Source organism: Pseudomassariella vexata (assembly GCF_002105095.1).
Source record: "Pseudomassariella vexata strain CBS 129021 chromosome Unknown BCR38scaffold_20, whole genome shotgun sequence".
NCBI lineage: Eukaryota > Fungi > Ascomycota > Sordariomycetes > Amphisphaeriales > Pseudomassariaceae > Pseudomassariella > Pseudomassariella vexata.
Window position 1 is genome coordinate 603209 of NW_024467975.1, and position 18042 is coordinate 621250.

Genomic DNA, 18042 nt, shown 5'->3' on the forward strand with positions numbered 1-18042 from the left:
CAACACCGACTCAGAATAATGTTGTAGGCTTGATTGTATGTTCTAATCGCCTGTTTATCAAGCAAATAGCTTTTAAGTCCTTCATTGATTCATGACCTCGGTTTCCTCAAGAGACATTTCCAACACGCCCACACGACACCGCACCTTTTGTAAAAGTAGAATTGTCGTCATAAAGTCGTTAGATACCAAAGGAAATGGGTCTGTACCACCCCAGCTCTCTGTACCCTCTCTTGTACGAGGCTCGGTGGCTAAGGTGAACAAAGCAAAAAGCAAAGCAACATTGCCTCGGTCATGATGAACATTATCGGCCTCAAGTTCGTAATAGGCATGGTTTCCGTACATCGGTTTCTCGTGGAGCTCGGCATCAAGGGATCAAGGTATGAAAGTAGAAGAGGGTGATGTCGAAGGGTTAAGGGTGAAAGTAGAGTTCTTTAGAAGATTAAGGTCCTCCATGCGGCGCATCAATTCGTGAGGCGTGTACACTGCTTTGAGCGGCATTTAACAACAGTCAAGAATAAAGTCGTAAAGGTCGTCATCGTTTCTTCGGGACTGGGTCCAAACATGCCGATGAGTCGTCGCAGTGAATACATGAAGCAAGGAAATGGAAGGAGTGGTCGTAACAGGCATGGTACTCTATAGTCGCAGGATATCTCAATCCTGGCTAGAATAGCGAAGCCTGTGTTAATGCTGACACGGAAAGGAACTCGGGTCGCGTCGAATATCATTGTCATCGGCGTGCTGAAACCGCTGACGGAGGACGGTTCATATCATATGTTGGCGCAGGGATGGGGCCATTGCCCATCGTTTTTCTCCGCTTGAGGTCGAAGCCGCCACTTGAGGGGCGGGGCAACTCATCCTCATCATCGCGTCCTCGTTTCATAGCTCCCGACGCGCCGTTCATGACGGGCTGGTAGCCGTTTTGCATGGGCTGTCCCATCTCGTTTTGCGAACCGTACACATCTCCGCCCGGTGCGCCATTGCTGCTCCGATCGTTGCTCATTACATTATAAAGATTGCTCGACGGAGGTGGGACCCGAGGAGGTGTGTTGTATCCTGCTTGCTGGGCATAATAGGGCTGCGGCGGAGCTGCTGTTCTCGGAGTAGCTCTTCCAGATCCAGCTTGGTGGCTTGGTGATCCCGTCATCTCGGGCGACAGATGAGCATGCTCTCCCGAAAGAGGAGCCGGGGGCGGTGCGTTGTAGTAGGCTGAGCGGTTAGCATCGTAAGCCCCGCTGTCGTGTGTGTATTCGGCTTCGTGCTCCGCCTCGTCGTCACCGGCCGAGTGAGGGACGTGCTCGCCGGACTGGCCCGGGTGCATCATACCGTTTGGTGGCTTAACGTCTTGTTCGCCGGGACCCGCTGGTCTGCCAGAAGGAGGAGCCATATCGCCTCTCATGTAAGCATTGCTTTGCCCGTACGAGTTTCGATCTTGGGGACTGCTGTTGGAAGCGGGGTACGACGATTGTTGAGTAGCCTGCCCGTTATACACACCCCGAGAACTATCGTAGGATTGTGTGCTTTGAGGGTACGATTGCTGCATGCTCTGCATCGAAGCGCCGGGTGGGGTTGTCGCAGGCGTTGCAGGCATGGAGCGTGGGTTGCTCAGACCTGTATCAATGGACATAGGGTTATTGTTCGGTGCTCCGCTCATCCCTTGCTGCGGCCATTGCTGGAAGTTCTCCGAAGCACCCATACCTCCCATCACACTCGACGCACTAGTCGGGGGCGTGGGGAACGTGTGAGCTCGATCAAGCGATGGCCGTCCGGCATTGTTATGCGACGACAGCGGGGCTTGCGGCCCGGGCAAACCCATATGGTGGTGATGCTGCTGTATTGAAGGAAGGACGCCACCAGGAGGGGCCGGCCCGCCGGGACCGTTGCGCATCTGGTTCTGCTCCTGCTTACGGCGCTCTGCTGCCGCCATCACCTGGTTCGTCCGGTTTTGATTCGTCGGGTGATATAGAAGTGCACCGATGTTATGGACGAACAGAGGATACAGCATCTCAGTGATTTTTTCCTTATTGGCAAAGTCCAACGCTCTTTCAAAGGGAATCCTGATCATCTGTTTAGTCCTTGCCCGGAAAAAAAGCCAATACAAGAGAGATGAGCTTACCAAACACCCTTCAAGTGCATCGGTCCAATTTTTACGACGTGGCGGATTTTCTCACTCTTCAAAATTCCATCTCGTCTGCCGCGAGTCATGCCTGCAACATTGAGCAGTTTCGTACCATTAATCATATGGTTGTCTGGCGAGTTTTCGAGTCAGTAATATTCAATGCCCATGCGTTCTTTCTCTCGCTTACCTTCTCGACGTGCTACACAAATACCTCGGGCCTCGACCTGGAAACATAAGCTCCCTTCATCCTCCCACAAGGTTGCTGTCACCCGAGGCTTCATACCCGGAGGCGCAACTTGACCAGTGGTGTCCATGCCGGAGAACTGATTCTGCATTCCCGGCTGGTTGGGCACACCAGGGAGAGGGAGAACATTCTGTGCGCCCATCGAGTTCGACACGGCAGGCGGGGCAGATTGAGGGGATGTCAATCCGTTGGTATAACCATATGGGGGGTAAGGCGCCGGGTACTGTGCGGGACCAGGGTGTAGTAACGGCGGTTGTTGATGATACTGAGGTACGTTTGAGGTGACAGTCTGGGTCTGAGGCGTAGGACCTGCTGACATGTGCTGAGAATAGTACATATCGGGAGCTGAGTTCATCGTCGAATAGTGCTCGTATCCTCCAATGGTCTGGGACGGCGGCCCAGAGATGGCGTTGCTGACGGGAAGATTGGGCGATGGGGTTTTGGGCCCGTTTGAACTCGCAGCAGATGTGAAGGAAGACTGCGAATCTCCGTTTGAACTTGCGGAGGACCCAATGGAGCTGACCCGGGGAGACGAGGTACCCGAGGAGTATGCCAAAGGCGGCTGTGGCAACGGAAGTGAAGGCAACCTCTCACTCACATACGGCGCTCGCTGAGCAGCAGGATTGCCGTAATATGGTGGTACGTCGGAACCCCGGGCTTGCGTATGGGATATCGGCGGTAAATCCAGCTTTACGACCTTGACGGAACTGCCGTAGAGGCTTGGTATGCTAGTTTCTCAGGTCCAAGCCGGCCAACGGGCACGACTCAGCGACTGAGAGTAGAGAGAAGCCCGTCTAGGAACTGGGCTGGTTGGAGAAGCGACGTGTTCAACGACGTAGCCAGGAATCGAACGGGTACCAGTAGGCAGGACCAATTGGCTTTCGATTGCACAATCGAAATGGTGAGAGGCGAGCTCGGAGCGGGGCAGTGAACAGAGGTTGGCGGGTATGGCAAATATCTTGACCTAAGCTGTGATACCTCAGTGCGGCCTGACGGGTCCTCCACACTGGTCCAGAGGGAGTCAAGATGGCCAAGAACAGGATCGTGGTGCTGGTGTAACAAAGGCGGAGCTGATTTTGGACTGGTGCCTCCCGACGAAATTCAATTGAAGCTGGCTTGACTTGATGCCGAGACTGGGCAACCAGGCTCTGATCCACCACGAGCTGCGTGTAGTGTCCGTTATTTCACAGAGAGGCGAAAGAAGCCGAGGACAAGAGGATTGGGTTCGTAGCTTTCGTGGCGGCGTAACTGTTCATAAACGACCGGAAGTTGGGAAAAACCGTCGAGTCGGTTCAAGTGTTCAGCGTCGCGGATCGGCGGCGGTCTGCGTCGTTTGTAGGTGGGAGGGGGTTCAATGATACGACTCGCTCAACCACGCGAAGATGCTCCACATAAGGTTTCGCTGTTCTCACAGGCACTTTCTCTATCTCCTCTTCGTTTTTAAACTCTTTCGACCTTTAGGGAAATCTAAAAAAATGCAGGAACGTAAACATTAGCTTGGGGGGCTGCGCACAATTTTGCATATACTGGTACGAAGTCGCGAAAGTTGGTTTGGCTGGTTGGCCCGACTTGGGACTGGGGTAAAGAGTTTGCGCAAAAGAGGTGCTTCCGCAGACAGGTGCAGAGGGATTGGAATTGGGATCATGGAAGGAACTCCAACGGGTCACATACCTTCTTCTTCTCCAACCTCAAGGACCTGCTTCTCGACAAGAAATTGAGGAGGTCGGATGGGCCGTGGGAAAAAGAGAAAGGGAGAGAGAAAGGAAAGTTTTCGGTGCCGATGCGAGTGGCAGGTCAGGCAGGTGGTAGGTAGATAGAGCGAGCGAGGATGAGAATCAAATCAGACGTTGCAGAGAGATAGGCCGGTGGTAGTAGAGTAGACTTACCAGAGATCAACCCATGTACCCGTCACGCACTAGCCATGTACAAGCGACGGGGACCGGAGGTGTGCCATGCTGGGGTCCTCTGTCGACGAGCCGGGGCAGGTCGTCGTAGTGGTAGTGGGCTGGCGAGGTTGGGTCAAGCTAGTAGCATTTGGGGGAGGGGGGGAGTGTGGCCATGGCGTGTGCGGTTACGCTTTCCAAGGGGGGTGAGCCCGTAATAGAGCGAAGAGTGCGAGTAGCGATGTAACACCATAGAGGAGGGGATTGACGAGCTGGAGACCCTGTTCGACGAGAAATGCTTCAACGCCGGCCGTTACGCCGCTATTGAGGTTTTTTTTGTTACTGGGGCTAGACAGGCAAAAACCATGGTCACAACCAGCCGGCTCTGAGATCAACTCCGTCTATCTGCCTGTCTGTCAATTCATTCCGATGTTTTTGTTCGTGTCTTGTTGTCTGCATCCCTCCTCATGTCGCCGATTGCAAGCATCTTCAAAGGTTCCTTATTCACTTAATTTGACCAAATGTTCTTCGGTCGCGCTTCGCTTGCCTCATGTTATTACCGACTCTCCAGCTCTGGAAGTGGACAGGCAGGTGGGCTGTGGTAAAAGAAGGTATGCAGTAGGCAAGGTAAATAGGTACATACTCCAATGTACACATCGGCCAGCGCAGCTTCCGTCAGGCCATCAAGCGATCAGCACCCTCGTAACAATTTTTAGACAGCTCGAGCACCGACCAAGCTTCTCCTGCACGCACTGTCCATGGCGGGGAGCGTCTGTGGGTATTGGGAGCACATCTTTCTGGCAGTGTGGATGCGATCGCTGATGCACGGGTCTCACCGTGGGCTTTCCCGCGGCTCAGCAGCGCCTAGGGCCTGTAGAGAGGCCTATCGACGACGAGGATGGATGATATTTCCGTCTCCTCCCACTATCCAACGATCTAGCGTCGCAGCGTTGGTGGTCGTCGGATTCGAAAACCCACCAGAAAAAAATGACGCTCAAGGTAACATCCGGGTCGCCGTACTCTGTACTGTAGTACCAGCCGGACCAGTCAGCAGACAACTTGTGAAAGACCGTCGACTTTCCAACCTGGCACTATGTTCTGTTCACAGTGTGAATCACCGTTCACTACTCGGCTCTATTTGCTTCCCTCTAAAACCTTGACTCTAGGGTATGATAAAGGCTTTGGTTCTTGACCACAACTGTCATTAGAGGGGCTGATGCTCTGGATGAAGAATGGAGGATGCCAAGAAAGCCCTCGTCACCTCCATCACAAGGGAATTTAGGAGGAAGCGTTGGTTTCAATTACGACGAAACCACATCTGCGTCTTTAAAAGTCTGAATAAGGTCTATCTCCGTCCTGGTTGGAGTGCTTTCAAACCCCAAGAAGCTTGCTGCTCGAAGACGTTCCAAAGTTGCTGCTGCACTAGAGCCCCACAGCAGCACTGCTTATTCGCGAAGCACCCACAAAGAGTCGACTTCAATTTCTTTGCGCAGCATACCAACTCAAGGCTTCTCTGGAGCTCTACTCAAGGGCACGACTTATTCGCCTGCGCTTATTCTACTCCGATTAACAGCAGCCTGGCGTTTTAGCTCCGGCTAGACCTGATTGTTTGTGCTCTTTCCATGATGGCTGCTCGATAGTTGAGATGAACAATACCAACTCGCTGCCGATGTAAAAAAAAATCCAACGTGTGAGCAGACAGTGTCGGGCCGGGTGCCAATGAGAAAAAGAGGTAGGGGTCGCTCGCTGGACCGCGCCGAAAGGCGAAAGTGTATCCCCATCCCGTCAGCAGATAGAGGGTCCGCATGAGGGACCCCTCACAGGAAACAACCAGTTCACCAAGGGACATTCTCCGCGAGCAACAGCTACACCCAGTTCTGGGCCTCGCATCGTGGTACAGGGTATCATGTTAATATATGGCTTACTGGGTTTCTGAGACGCTGGTGGCTTGGGTGGCTTTTCTAGTATCGGTATGGATAATTCCTCATCTTCCATTACCAAAATTGAACGAGTCCCGCGATTGTCTGGACAGGTTCGTCTTCACCCCCCTACCGCTCTATTCCTCGACCCACTACCGCCGAGAGCGCACCAACCACTAAACAGGTGTACAACTTGTCAGCATGCAAACAATCCCACAGAGTAACATAATAGCCTTGCAGGGCTTGTGTACTGTTTCCTCTCCGCCGTCTCTTAGAATTGATCACGTTAGAAGTTCCAAGCTTCGCGTCTGGGAGTAGAGAGGGTCGGTCTCGGACTCGAAATACCCCAGAGACAAAAACCTTCTGATCTCCCCCCTCTGACAAGCAGCTGTCAGAGGTTATCTGTTCATCCCGTCAAAAGACGTCAAAAGACCTGAAGCTGTACTTAACCATGTACCGACCTGTACAAGGGCTGGCCTGCTTGATATGGGTTATTGGATTCTCGAACGATTGCCGCCAAGACCGTTGCCCGTATTGAGTTCTTATCATCACTTCTTTCTCGTCACCTCGAAGGAATTCTTCTCCATCTACCGGATTAATTAATGGGCATTTCCCACGCAGTCAGATGAGGTCGATATATTCAACCGAGTCGATGGAATGTGGGACATCTTGATAACGGCCGGGTTTATCATCACTACTCCTTTCTGCTACAGTACGGATTCCAATAATAGGCGGTTGGGATTACACGCAAGCGCCCAATAGAGTGTTAATATGGAAAATATACGTTTCCCTGCTAGGCTGAGGCGTGTCTGCAGAGTGGGCGAGGGTTGGGAGTTTGCTCAGTCCACCCCCACCTCGGTGGCACCATGATTATCCTCTCGCTTTCCCCTCCTCTGACATGCTCATGGCAAGGTTGCTGTTGGTAATCAAGACCTGGGCGTCGTGGTTGTGGATCCGTACAAGGTTGTAACGCCTACCAGCCAACAATCATCGTCATCCTCGTCCCTCACGGACCGCAGCCAGAACCAGCTCAGAGCCTCGACAGGGGACTAGCAACTGGAGGGAACCATGATAATCATTATTCACTGCCGAGTTCCCTTCCGATGGCTCGCTCGCCTGTATGACACGTTCACCATCACGACACCGCCGCAGCGTCTGATTTTAACCTCTTCCCCGTGCCGACGAGCGCCAAGGCAACCGGACTGTCTAAAATATACTGTGCTCACTCACATACAAGTCAATATCGGATTTGAACGTGATAGCCGTTCGTCAGACATGCAACTAGAGTTACGATACGTCCCAGTCCAAGACGGCAGCCAATGCATGCGCTCAGTCAGGGCTCATGTCGTATCATGTATGCGCAATGTACATATGGCAACTGTGCGGCGCCCTGTGAGTTTAATAGTATCTTTGTTTGGCCAGCCATGGAAAACATGCAAGACGATCCACCATTGCATCTCATCCGAGCTCTCACTTGCGCTCTAGCCCCTCGCAGATCCTCCGATCTCCAGACTCAAGAAAGAAAGATAAGCTGTCAGGAGTGCTTGGAAACCGGTTGACAGCGAAGCCTGAGTGGCTCCGAGGTTTCGTTTTGCGCATAGTAGAACGTCGCCCATAACGTCAACTGCTACCCTTGGTCCATTGCTGTTCGGATGGAGCAGTTGTTCACTGCGCCCAGTATGCACGATGGTATTGCTGATGCAGGCACTTTTCCATTGGATGCACGCGCAACAAGTCTGCAAGCAAGCAGACCAATGCCCCCCCCCGTTCTGGGTCTGCTTCTGCCACGCCTAATTGCACAGCCATGGCGGGCCACTGTGCTACACAAGAAGCACGTCCGTTACACCTGCTTCATGTGGTAGCATGTACGATGCATCTGAGATTGGGGGCACATCGTCCGTAGGCTAGAAGACCTCGCTCGTCGTGTCGAACGACCGACTCACAGGCTGGGGAGAGAGAGCAGTGCACAGGGGACACAAGAATACTATCGAGTCCACGGGACTCTAGTGTTTCACAGCGAAAGCACATGAATCAGTGAGAGTACTACGACTTCTCCAAAACTTCTTACACGTCCTGGTGTCCATCGTAGGTTGTTACGGGTATCGGCTCCGACCAGTATTATGTATGTTGAGCTGCCCTAGTCATGCAGACTGCAGTAGTTCGCTCGCTGGATACGGATACTTGGCAAGCCCGAGCCGTTAAGCGGACGCATCTCCATCCTGGCCACTAGAGTTCCTCAATATCCTCGCCTAGTCAAATCGAAATTCGACACCCAATTCTAGACTGCGGCGACACAGGAAAGACACGGGAGACAGGTTGAAGGTAGTGGGGCACCTGGGCGTGCAGCAGGCTAGGAGACGCCGCACTGATCTCTCTGCAGTAGACTTATGTATCCCAATGCAAGATTCCGCTAGGACTGCATGCGGTATTCAGACAAAACGATGCCAAGCCCATCTCTTGCATGTCTATCCCTGAATGCGTAGGGCTTTTTGTTGCATTCTCTCAGATTTTCATGTTTTGTGGTTGCCTTTTAGGTTAAGATTTTCTCCCATGAGTTGTGTTTCGAGCATAGCACATGTTACCAAAATCTGGCGATATCTGGACCGCCGGCGGATCTGAGGAGCTCTAGCTTCTAGCCAAACCCCGAAAATATCAATTCAATTGAAAAAAGGGGGTATCTGTAGGAACGAGAGATTCTTGAATGTGACGCCATGGTGGAGAGATATGCACGAAGGCCCTACTGCATAGCTGTATGCAGCATCTTGGCGCTCAAGGTTGCTTGCAGTTCCCAAGCCGTCAAACTGGAGAAGAATTGGTGCAAACACAGTGGCATATGTCGGAACGACTTATCCAAAAGTTGCATTATTGAAGAGTATCTACGTATGCACGTTTCGTTGTGTTCCTAGATTGAGTAGACTTACACCTCGTTACACAATGATTTGCGCCGATTATTCTTGCTCTTTTGCCACCCAAGGCTCAGTCATATGAGACGAGCAAGTACATGTAGCAATCAATCAAATTCCCTCACAAATGCTCCATGAGGCTGCGGGATCATTAGTCTACCCAATGAAAACCGAAGGCTGAGCGATTCTTGTTGAGATGGCTTTTGACAGCGTGGCCGCAGCCTACTGGCTAACACGCGAGTCAAACGCCATCCGTTTAGTGGTCGAGGACGTTGGCTCAGCCCTGTTCACGTTTCAAACAACACATGATTTTGATTGAGATTTGATGTCTGTAAGCCACATGGCCGTGGCAATCTAATGTCTCTGCGTTCGCTTTGGGAGATTTCCCTCGTCTTTTTTTCCTTCTTTCTTTCCGTTGGACGATCACAAGTTGGGGGTGTATCCAAATTGGGCAGTCTGGTTTGCTCATTCTCGCTGCAATTCGGTTCCAACACATGCAGACCAGAGCACACACGCAAATACCGGCATCAGATCACAGTCACTGCAGACACCAAATGAGCGGCTCCTTCCATCCGGCGCCCGATACTTTATTAAAACAAAAAACACCCGTGACGAAACCGCGCCTCTGGGACACCGCACTTTCTATTATAGCCTTTTCTATGATTCCACCGCGGCGCTGCGGGGCGCCGCGACGACGCAGGTTTCCATGCAGCTAACATTCTTCTTTCCTTCACCTTACAAGGCATGGAAGCATCATCTCGTTGTAGGGTACCGGTCGGGTGACGACATTTTCATTGCTCTGGAGAGAGGAAAGGAGCCTCAATATGTCATGCCATGTCATGTCATGCATGACATTCGCTATCCGCAGGCGATACTATCTATTTCCTAACTTGTGAGTTGGCAATCCTAAGTCGGATCTTTTGAACAAGCATCGGATTTCGTAACAGGATAGTACCTAAAAAGACTAGTAGTTATCAGCTCAGTCAACCGTAGTATGAAAAGCATGGATGGCTCTCGGTCCCGTGGCAAAAAGATTCCCAGCCAATAGAAGTCTCAACGTGAGAGACTTTGTAGGCGAAAGCCCGGGCATTATTCATGGAGAAGTTTCCATCATATCTCATATGTATCATGTTCCTCGCTGGGTGCTGCTGGTAATAGACCTAGTATTACACATCAGCAGCCAACGCCCCATGCAGACCCATATGCCGCATCATATGGACCAATTCATCAGTGATCTCACGAGTACTTAGTACGTACGGCGTTGGCAGTGCATGTCGGCACATCTTTGGGAATTGTCTGGGCAGTCGAGTCGAGTGTTGCAGTAGCCTCACATGGGAGAGGAAATTGCCTTTTTGGCCTTCCCTTTCACCACAGGTCTTCCCAGCCGATGTGGAGTAACTTGACACGACAGGGCATGGGAGTTGTTCATCACGGCCGATGATGCGGCGGCTCGTTGGAAGAGCATTAAAGTCGAGATGGCTTGGACATTCCTATACTTCTGCTGACCTATTACGGTTGGTTGGCATAAGCAGTTGGGGGTTCCTGCACTCACACCCCCCTAACGGCTGTGGGCTTGAGAAACCTTGAAAATACGATTCTCCCGTGGCCTACTAAGAGGGCAGGGACCCCGGGAGGATGGCTTGAGCACTTGCATGAGCGAGAAGCAGTCTAACGCACAGCGGGCAGCGGCTATGCAAATCTCACATCTGTCCAATCCAGCCTCTTTTACCCCATGCTTGACCCCCATGTCCACACACTCCAGAAAACCGATGTTGGTGATGCCTTGCTAAGCGTGTTTGTATTGTGACCGTAACAGCGTTTCAGGGCTGGTTTGCTGGCTGTTTCAATTAGTATTGCCCAAAGGGACGCGTCAAGTTAATTCCCGTCTTCCGGGCCATGGATGGACGTCGGGTTTTCCAGCCTCTGGTATCTGGTCCCAGCTTCTCGAGTTTGCCACCATACGATTTTGTGGCCGGAGTTACGAACAGCCGACAGCCAACAGCCAACAGCCAACATCCAACATCCAACATCAATGCAAACAATACTTGCAGAGAAAGAGAGCTGAGAGAGGAAGAGCGCTTGCTAGCCTGGACAGTGCGAGACGTCCAGCGCCTAAAGTCAAAGAATACGAATCCCGCTAAACGAGGTAATATAGAAGACGAGAAGGGCTAGAGAAGTCGAAGTTTCAAGATCGCGCCGCTTCAACGGCACTTGCACTTCCATGATAGGCATTCCATGTCGTTTTTTTGGGTCGTTGGACGGCGGCACAGAGCTACTGTGGTAGACGACCAAATACCTCGTACCACTTCAGCTGTGCCACTCTCTTTGCAGCCTCCCCTCAAACCCCCATCAACCAACCGGGGCTAGCCAGATGTTGGCGCGTCCAATCATGGACGCCCACGTCGACCACCCACCCGTTTTCTTAAGGCCCCAAAGTTGGGACTAGGGGAGTTTTCAGGTGCCAAGTTGAAAGCTTGGAAGCATAAGCACCAGTGGACAGACCGAACTTCTCGTTGTTCCATCTGTCGATGACGATCGGCAGACCCGAAGGCTTTCAGGGTTCTTTTCCGTTCATTAACAAGACCTCCGACTTAGTGTACACTGGATACGATACCATAGCGTTGTCGGCGTTTTTGTTACCGGTCAAGGGTAAGAGTGACCGGTTCTCAACCGTATGGTCCGTGGAGCTGGACACTGAGCCGTATGCATATCATATTTCGATCGGTTTTGATTTGCCCAGGATGCTGCATGAGCGGACCGTTTTCCGTGCCAAAAAGTCCACTCACACATCTTGCAGTGCATCCAACATCGAGAAGGCTGGCGAGCTGGGCTACGAATGGCTACACGTACTCTGGTAGGGGAGGGGGAAGCCTCGCTGCTCCCAAGCCGGGCACCACCCACGTCCACGCCAAGATGGGACCGGTGGGTGTGAACACAATGTGTGTGGCGTCAGAGTTGTTTACTGTACGGCTTGCTTGAGCTGTCAAAGATCCAATTGACTTATTTGCTGATGGCGTGGACGGTCCTGGACGAACCACCTTGCCCAAGCTGGTCCAATTGGACAACGGAACGTGGATGGATGGATGCACGACATAGAGTTTGTAGAGCTCCAAGGGCTCCTTTGAGAAGGAAGTTGAGCTACGGAAACGCGCGAGCTACTCAGTATTCGTGAAGCGAAAAATAATCAGCAACACCGTCGATGCAAGAGAAAGCTCGGAATGATTCTAGGACATGCTACTAGAGTAGTCTAGATAGCTTCGGCGCATATCACTTTTTAGTTTGAATGCACACACAGACGCGGCGACGTTGAGTTCTTAGTTGACCATGACTTAGTTGTTCGGCCCACTATAAACTAGTTGCTCTACCACGTACACAGTAGTTAGTCCACGAAATAAAGTTGCCTTGCAGCTGTCGACTGACTTCCACCATACTAACGTCACCACCCCGTGAGAAGTCGGGATTTACATATAGCTTTTCGACGCATCCACTCGGCTCATGGTGGGCATAGAGTGGAATTCTCCAGGAGGAACTATTCATGATAGTCCAATGCCCCGTACTTCGTAGTGCGCTTTCCGGCTCTACTTGGGTACCAAGTACACTGTATGACTTCGGACTGCGGATTCAATGGGGCCCAAGCTCTCTCTCCCCGGTCGCCGCTTGCTAGTGGAGCCCTCACCGCTACTTCTCCGACCATCGCGACTTCCTTGCCTCTAACGCAACCCCCCCTTCCCCTCCCCTTCCTCTTCTTCCCAAGGCCCCCCACCCCCCGGGGCTTACTAGCCGCAAACCCTTGCTTGGCTCTATTGCGCTTGTTCTAATGGTGGCCTTCCATTGGTTATTTTTCGCTGTCACTTTCTTCAAATTCCTCACCAACGCTACGATAATTCTTATCAGCAAAAAAAAAGACAGCGCAGAAATCGTTTCGACTCGCAGAGCGCTGCATTGCGGCCGTTTTCTGTCTGCTGTTGCTTATGCTACTCATGCTTATGCACTAGGGGAGAAAGGCAAAAGCAGGAACCCTCGAACCTTGCTTCGGTGTCTCTCACGTGGCGAGATTTATTTTGTCGTTTCTCGGTGGTTGGATCCCGGCGTCTCGAGTCAAGTCAAGAAAAGAACATCGGATTCAACTCGCGGGCACGGCTTCACCGGTGTGATTGGTGGGGCTGGAAACATCCCGACTCTGGCCTCCTACCTGGCCGCCTACCTGGCCGGTCCGCCTATGCTTGCTCCTGCCTCTCTGGTCGTCAGAAGTGGAAAAGACCACCCGATCCAGTACCGTACGTGTCAGACGGCTCAGCAATAGCGGATACATGTCCCTTGCTTGAAGAAAAGAGGGTCTGGTACTGTAGGAGAGCCCTCCCCCACCAAGGTCCTTGTTGGTACCCCTCCATGCACGCACGCACACACGCACTGCTCGTCTTTTTCCCTTTCATTCTTTTTTAAGCAGACGTCAGATCTTCGTTAAAACCATCTCTAAGTTTATCCTGTCATTAGTGCGTGCGACTGACAGCGGGTGTGTGGGTGGGGGCCATCCGGATCAAAGTTAGAGACGAGATCGTGGACAAGGATGAGACGAGAAAACCCGCGATCCCAGAAGCGGCATCTACTGCGGTACTGCGGTGGTATTGGCGTCCATTCATATTACCGTCGCCTCCTTGCTTGGCCGCGAGATAGACGCGAGGCCCTTGTTGGAATTGCTCCCGCTGGTACTGAACCGGAGGGGGGGGAAGAGACATGCATGCTGCTGCTGCTGCTGCTGCTGGGCAATCTCACATCTCGTCGTACAGCGCATCCGCGGGCCTAGTTGCTTGTGTCTAATGTAGGGGTCTTGTCTTGACCATGACACGACTACATATCCGCACGCATGTCTCTAGCAGTCCAGTTGCAATAGGAAGGTCACGATTTGCAACTAGACCTGCCGGCAGGTGAGGGTCAGTCAGCACAGCGAGCCAGTCGAAACTCGATCAAGCAAAAAGCCGCAAACCGGTCCACTTCCATGCAGGACACAGTCCGGGTTGGCTGCAAGGAAGTGCTGTCATACGCGGGCAGTCCAAGCTTCTTGGATTGAACAACTGGGGTCCTTGAACGGGTCTCCATGAGGCCCGCATTCAAGGACGACCTCAATTGAGTAAATGAAGCACAATATGCATCACCAAGGCCGAGGAACCCCTTCCCAATCACCCCACGACAGGGCAGCATGAAGCAAGCAGAAGCACGATTAGCAGCAGAAAGAAGCAGTGCAGCAGCAAGCAGGACGCACGCAGAAGCAACTATGATTCGCATATGTACATGTAGGTGGCAATCTCTTGATGCTTGCTTGTATGACTTCAAAACGTCGGGGTCTCGTGTGAGCTTTAATTGAAGGGCTGGCCTGGACTCGGAAGATCCGCCAGTCCAACCGCTGGGCCACGAAATCCCGGACTCCCAGGAAGATCCGAGATGGGACGTAAGAGCTCCGCAAAACGAACCAAGAACGCCGATCTGCGGCGCGCACCCAGTCCTCATCTTCTGGGTCATTATTTCTAATTTTGACCCTGGTCTGTTCGCAGTTGAGAAGGCATGGGCGGAAAGTTGAAGTGAGGGTCGTGATGAGATCTCCGCTTTAGGTAGCGCCAGGCTTGCTTGCCATGGCAATATTATCATCAAAATTGTATACTCCCAACCCTTCAAGCCATCTTTGCCATCCGGCTCTGTCACAAGCTGCACTTCTGCCACCTGCGATGCGCCTTGAACCCTTGAGGGGGAGAAATCTCGATAGACAGGGGAAGGGGCAACCACAGACAGCATACCCTTGTGAATAAAGCAGATCTCTTTTAAACAAGCTCCCGCTCGAATGTGGACAAGTTGCCATGCCGGTAAAATGGGTGGATAAAAAAGTAGCACACATCAAATCCAGCGCACGGGGAGACAAGCCGTGGGCGACATGCGGCGCCCACAAAGAGGCAAGCAGGCAAGGCAGGCCCAGGGAGAGGATCGCGAGAAGCGAGCGGGCGGTACGAGTTGGGAAAAGGGACGGGACATGCATGAACGCTGGCTCAAGCGCAGGCTGCATGAATAACAGGCCCCCCTTTATACATACAGCCTACAGCTTTACAGGGCAAAAAGGGGACCCAGCCTCAACACTCAACCCCATGTTGGACGAGACGTTGAGCGTTACGTAGGTCCGTACGGCTACGGACGGGGTCGATTCCATTATGGCCAGCAACCTGGCAAGCAACAACACTAAACAGGGGCGGCATAATGGGGTCTGTTATTCAGGTCAAGACGAGTGAGATTCGTCACTATTTCGCCCCCCAGCCAGCCAGCCAGCCAGCCATGTCAGCAGTAATAGCAAGCAAGCAAGGAAGCAAGGCAAGCAAGAAGCGGGAGGAATCGCCTACGCCCATCCATGATGAAATCTACGATGCACGTAACCCCTCTTTTCATCCGTCTTCCCGTTTCCCGAGCTTGGCCAAACACAAAGCCATTGTCATGCCATCTGTTCCCAATGGCAACGACAAAACCATTCAACATCGAAAAGGGACGATCCTGGCGAGTTTTGACGGCTTGCCTGCATGAACGCGGCCGAAGGAATGCGGGGAAGTCCCCTCCCCGAAACCACACCACAACTTTTGACCCCACGGGAAAGCCGTGTACGAAAGATAGCTGCAGCAGTAGCAAAGGCCAGACCAGGCCAAGCCAGGCGGCCTGAGAGGGGTCGCTTCTTGTTGTTGTTGTTGTTGATGATTAATATGTTGATATGCCCATTTATCCCACAAGCCGCCTCAGCAGCAGATAATTCATGGTCGGCTGCACCCGATTGGCTCGCCAGGATGTGATGTTTATATTGTATAGTTTTCGTGCCATTATCGTCGTCGTTGGAAAAGGAAACCGATGAAGACATGGCCCCGCTAAGAGAATGCACCTTTGAACTACAAAAACTCTCGGGTGTGCTAAAGTAGGACCACGTGACATGGTGTAGCAGGCGTGTCAGAAATTGATGACTTCACTGACGCCTTTGTTGCGTGGCGCGTTTCCACTCGGTTGCCGGCTGTTTTCTCGTCGTCTTTCATGATGACTTCAACAAGAAGAAACCACAGTGACCCACACTTGGTCAGTGTTCCGTCATAATATTCACTATCCATCACATTTTGTACTGGGTATTACATCCAAAACAGCCTTCTTCAAGATGCCACCACCAAATCCATTATCACCCAAGCGTCCACCCCCCTCAGCCCAGTACCCAATCAAGGCCGCCGAACCCAGACACGGCGCGTCCTTCGACCCCTGGAACTTGTCGTCGACAGGCCATCAGCGTGCCGAGAACAGGCTCGGGGCCAGCACGGAATGGCGCGAATCGCGCACTGCAAAACTACAGTCACAGTTCCGCGGCGGGGCCTCAGGCGGCCAAGCTCGCATATCCGACTCCATAGGCACTGGAGCAAAGGACTGGGATCCTAAAGTCAAGGCGCTGGTCACGCCCGAAGTGCGTGCCAGAGCCAGGAGCTCCGTTTTGGATATGTTGGCAAAGCCAGGGACGATGAAGGCGAGCTTGGCTGAGTTTGGTGGCGGGGCGGCTGGGAAGGAAGGTAGCAATTTGGAGTTGGGGGAAAGATTGACGGAGGAGGAGAAGTTTGCGCGGAGGCGGAAGGTGGAGGATGAGAGGAGCGAGAGGAAGACGGAGGAGAAAGGGGTTGAGAGGAGGAAGATGCTTGAAGGGGTCATGGTTTATGTCAATGGGAGCACCCACCCGCTTATTTCAGATCATAAGCTCAAGCAACTGTTGGCGGAGAACGGGGCACGGATGTCGATTCGTCTTGGGCGGAGGCAGGTCACGCATGTCATTCTTGGGCGGCCGGCGAGTGGAGGTACAGGAGCGGGGGGTGGGTTGGCGGGTGCGAAGTTGCAGAGGGAAATCCAGAAGGTTGGAGGTTGCGGGGTGAAGTACGTTGGTGTTGAGTGGATTCTTGAGAGTATCAAGGCTGGGAAGCGCTTGCCCGAGGCGAGATTCAGCAACTTGAAGCTCGCAGCAAAGGGGCAGAAGAGTGTCTTTGGATGGTATTCAAAGCCAGGGGCGTCCAGTACGCAGGGGGCACTGGGCAGTGAATCACCGCCGAGTGGACAAGAATCATGAGAATGGAGGTATTTGGAAGAGTTATAGGCACATCCTAGAATGGGTTCCTTTAGGGTCGACGAATCGTAAGAACCGTTTCCATTGTATAGACAGTCCTGACAGTGCATGTCCAATCATGGTAGTCTGCGTATCTTGATGAATGGAAATCACCTTGATGCAACGCTCCTAGTTCCTCAGCCTTGTTGAAAGCTGCTCCTCATACATGCCAGTTCTTCGTCATTAACCTCCATACTGGAAAGTTGTGAGCCCCCAATGTCTCAGGTTTTGCCCGAGGCAAGACATCATACGCCTCAGAGCAGAAATACGCTTGTTCTCTTGCCGGAAACAGCATACATGGAGATCACGAGATAGATATGATAGAGCACGTTGGACGGCTTTTCCTAACGAATAATCTAACAGGCTATGTAGCGTAATTGTATCACCCCTGAAGACTAAAGGAATTGCTGTTTCAAATCCAGCCCCGCCCTTCAGATCATCCCTTTTATTATTTTAGTTTCGTTTTTGAATGTGTATCTGATTTTTGGCATACTCCTCATAGAGTAGTTCAGCAAGTACGATACATCATGATATGGGATTTTGGGGTTTCCATTCTGTCGGTCACTGAAGTTGAATAGAATTTGCTCCAGAAACTGGCTATCTATACGATATCATTTGATGGCTTCAATGTACAAGGCGCTTCCTAAACTGTTATGAATAAACGGTATGCATCATTTTAAGGCTGTGGATATCTAGAAGTAGTATGACACACCATGGCATGTTAGAGCGGTTCGTATGTGGTAGCGCAGTATATATCCTGGGTAGTCTTCTTGTTGCTATGCAGGGTGGCATATATGGTCGACCCAGTTCTGCGAAAATCTCGTTCTA

The 18042-nt window shown here is 52.1% G+C and overlaps 5 protein-coding genes across 5 annotated transcripts; 3 read left to right on the forward strand and 2 right to left on the reverse strand.

Moving 5' to 3' along the window:
• Positions 1 to 727: 727 nt before the first annotated feature.
• On the reverse strand, positions 728 to 3753 carry BCR38DRAFT_461431 (uncharacterized protein; the record flags this gene model as incomplete). The annotated part of the gene is made up of 4 exons (XM_040862525.1): positions 728 to 2054; positions 2114 to 2246; positions 2304 to 2953; positions 3722 to 3753. 4 exons carry the CDS (start codon positions 3751 to 3753, stop codon positions 728 to 730), a joined length of 2142 nt encoding a protein of 713 aa, XP_040710653.1.
• A 7999-nt stretch (positions 3754 to 11752) lies between these two features.
• Positions 11753 to 12300, forward strand: BCR38DRAFT_450140 (uncharacterized protein). Its single transcript, XM_040861351.1, has one exon. It carries the CDS (start codon positions 11769 to 11771, stop codon positions 12042 to 12044), a length of 276 nt encoding a protein of 91 aa, XP_040710654.1. The 5' UTR covers positions 11753 to 11768; the 3' UTR covers positions 12045 to 12300.
• A 1505-nt stretch (positions 12301 to 13805) lies between these two features.
• On the reverse strand, positions 13806 to 15193 carry BCR38DRAFT_111281 (uncharacterized protein). The gene has a single exon (XM_040853379.1). The coding sequence runs from the start codon at positions 14850 to 14852 to the stop codon at positions 13998 to 14000; it is 855 nt and encodes a 284-aa protein (XP_040710655.1). The 5' UTR covers positions 14853 to 15193; the 3' UTR covers positions 13806 to 13997.
• BCR38DRAFT_414141 (uncharacterized protein) lies at positions 14989 to 15623 on the forward strand (the record flags this gene model as incomplete). The annotated part of the gene is made up of 3 exons (XM_040858898.1): positions 14989 to 15058; positions 15162 to 15222; positions 15296 to 15623. The coding sequence occupies 3 exons, from the start codon at positions 14989 to 14991 to the stop codon at positions 15621 to 15623; spliced, it is 459 nt and encodes a 152-aa protein (XP_040710656.1).
• Positions 15624 to 16233: 610 nt separating this feature from the next.
• BCR38DRAFT_461432 (uncharacterized protein) lies at positions 16234 to 17591 on the forward strand (the record flags this gene model as incomplete). The annotated part of the gene is made up of 3 exons (XM_040862526.1): positions 16234 to 17125; positions 17232 to 17243; positions 17440 to 17591. 3 exons carry the CDS (start codon positions 16234 to 16236, stop codon positions 17589 to 17591), a joined length of 1056 nt encoding a protein of 351 aa, XP_040710657.1.
• Between the last annotated feature and the right edge of the window lie 451 nt (positions 17592 to 18042).

Coding starts and splice junctions, on each gene's coding strand:
- BCR38DRAFT_450140 (XM_040861351.1), top strand. CDS start 11,769: ATGCATATCATATTTCGATCGGTTTTGATTTGCCCAGGATGCTGCATG.
- BCR38DRAFT_111281 (XM_040853379.1), bottom strand. CDS start 14,852: ATGCTGTCTGTGGTTGCCCCTTCCCCTGTCTATCGAGATTTCTCCCCC.